Here is a 1,632-nt window from a genome sequence, read left to right as displayed (position 1 = left end):
CTATCGAATTGTTGGTCCAATGGGAGGACTCGAACGGAACGTCTCTCAGGACTTGGGAGGTTGAAGATAGGCTGGAGTAAGCTTGCATTACAGGCTTGCGCAAGGGTACTGAACTGACGTGCTAGGGACTCGGCTGCGTTGGAAGAGTATTTCGTCCGTCTGGGCGGACGCGACAGGTTGTCCAAAAAACATGCAGACAAAGTCCGGCGAGGACTGCGATACTCCAGTCGGCTGGAGGATCGCACTCTTGATACCAATTGGCGAGATGGTGCTTTGCGGCGAGGATAATCAGCATGCCTGGGCCAAGATCTACAGAGGGCTTCTCGAGCACATCTGTCCGGTATTGGCTCTTTGTCAGCTCACAAACGGCGAATAGAAGCGACCGCAGATCCACATGGTAGATTTCGGGTGGGCAGCAAGTGTCAGTATCACCACTCATGCCCTGCCTTAACTTTCACTGGGACAGGCAGGATTTCACTGCTCCCAGTTTGGCGGTTCGAGTCTGACCTAGAGCCGCCCTTGCCACCGTTATTGCAGTCTTTGAAATTGTCATATCAGCCCAATAGGAAAGTGCAGATTTGCTTTTGTGGTCAGACTCGTGTCGGCGTTTGGAGGAGGGCAGGTGACGTGGCAGCCAGCTGGGAGGGTGGTGCTTGGTTTGACAAGGCGCCCTCGCTGTCGGACCAAGTGAAGCTCCAGTGCTCATCATCACAGATCTCAATCTGATTCAGATCAATGCCCGGGCCGTAGATTTCGTTCGGGTTGAATTCTCGACGCTTGTTCCATCGTCGGGATAGGGTGGCATGACGGACTGTCGAAACGTGTTTGTTGATACCCATGGTTGGCTGTACTGAGTGAGGGGAAGCCAGAAGCGGAGGATTGAGTTATAAGGGACGCGTCTGACGAGACCGTACATGAGTCACTGCGCCACCTCCAATCAGCCGCGACCTCTTGGGAACGATTTGAAGCACTGTGAATGGATCTGGATAGCCGAGTAGCCCTCATCTACTCCTCTATCTATTCCAGGAATAGAAGGTTTCAGGTATGACCACATCTATGGATTGACAGCCAAACTGTAGCAATTTTTAGAAGAAATAATTGTTACACTTTGGACAATGGCTCACACTGTCTCCCAATTCTTGCTACTCGTGATGAGGATAAAAAGAATTGAAGCTAATTGGGAAAGTATATGGCGTTAGGGTTTAATCACGCTTGTGGGTTACGGATTTGGGAAGACGCTCAGTTCTGACGTGTGCTGGTTTGAGGCCACACGTCGAAGCAGTACCTAAGCAACGCGGTAAGGGAAGCAGATATCACAAAAGAGGACGGAAGGGGAGGATGAGGGAGCAAGGACTCTAGGAAGAGAGAAAGCAGAATGGGTCGGTTGAGTATCCTATTATTACAGGCTAGCCGTGAAGCGTCGCTAAGTCACAATAATAAAGAGCAGCAACCCGAGGATCATCTTTGAGTTGGATCCCAGGATCTTCCATGGTAGCGACAGTGCGTCTAGATTGTGGTCCCAGACCTGAGTCCAACTTTGTCCAATCAGATAGATTAATTTAGATACTGAATATTCCAGCGCCTCTCCACATCCATCAAACCGCTATTCAATTCTTGATCAATGGGCTGATC

General features: G+C 50.3%; 1 protein-coding gene across 1 annotated transcript; it reads right to left on the bottom strand.

Moving 5' to 3' along the window:
* Positions 1-590: 590 nt before the first annotated feature.
* Positions 591-839, bottom strand: J7T54_002747 (Ribonuclease H; the record flags this gene model as incomplete). The annotated part of the gene is made up of 1 exon (XM_051510661.1): positions 591-839. The coding sequence occupies one exon, from the start codon at positions 837-839 to the stop codon at positions 591-593; it is 249 nt and encodes an 82-aa protein (XP_051358460.1).
* Positions 840-1,632: the final 793 nt, after the last annotated feature.

The sequence above is a fragment of the Emericellopsis cladophorae genome (genome assembly GCF_022114955.1).
Source record: "Emericellopsis cladophorae strain MUM 19.33 chromosome Unknown NODE_158_length_11229_cov_141_354107, whole genome shotgun sequence".
Lineage (NCBI taxonomy): Eukaryota > Fungi > Ascomycota > Sordariomycetes > Hypocreales > Bionectriaceae > Emericellopsis > Emericellopsis cladophorae.
Note: the sequence above shows the minus strand (reverse complement) of the source record. Positions and strands in the feature narration are given on the sequence as shown.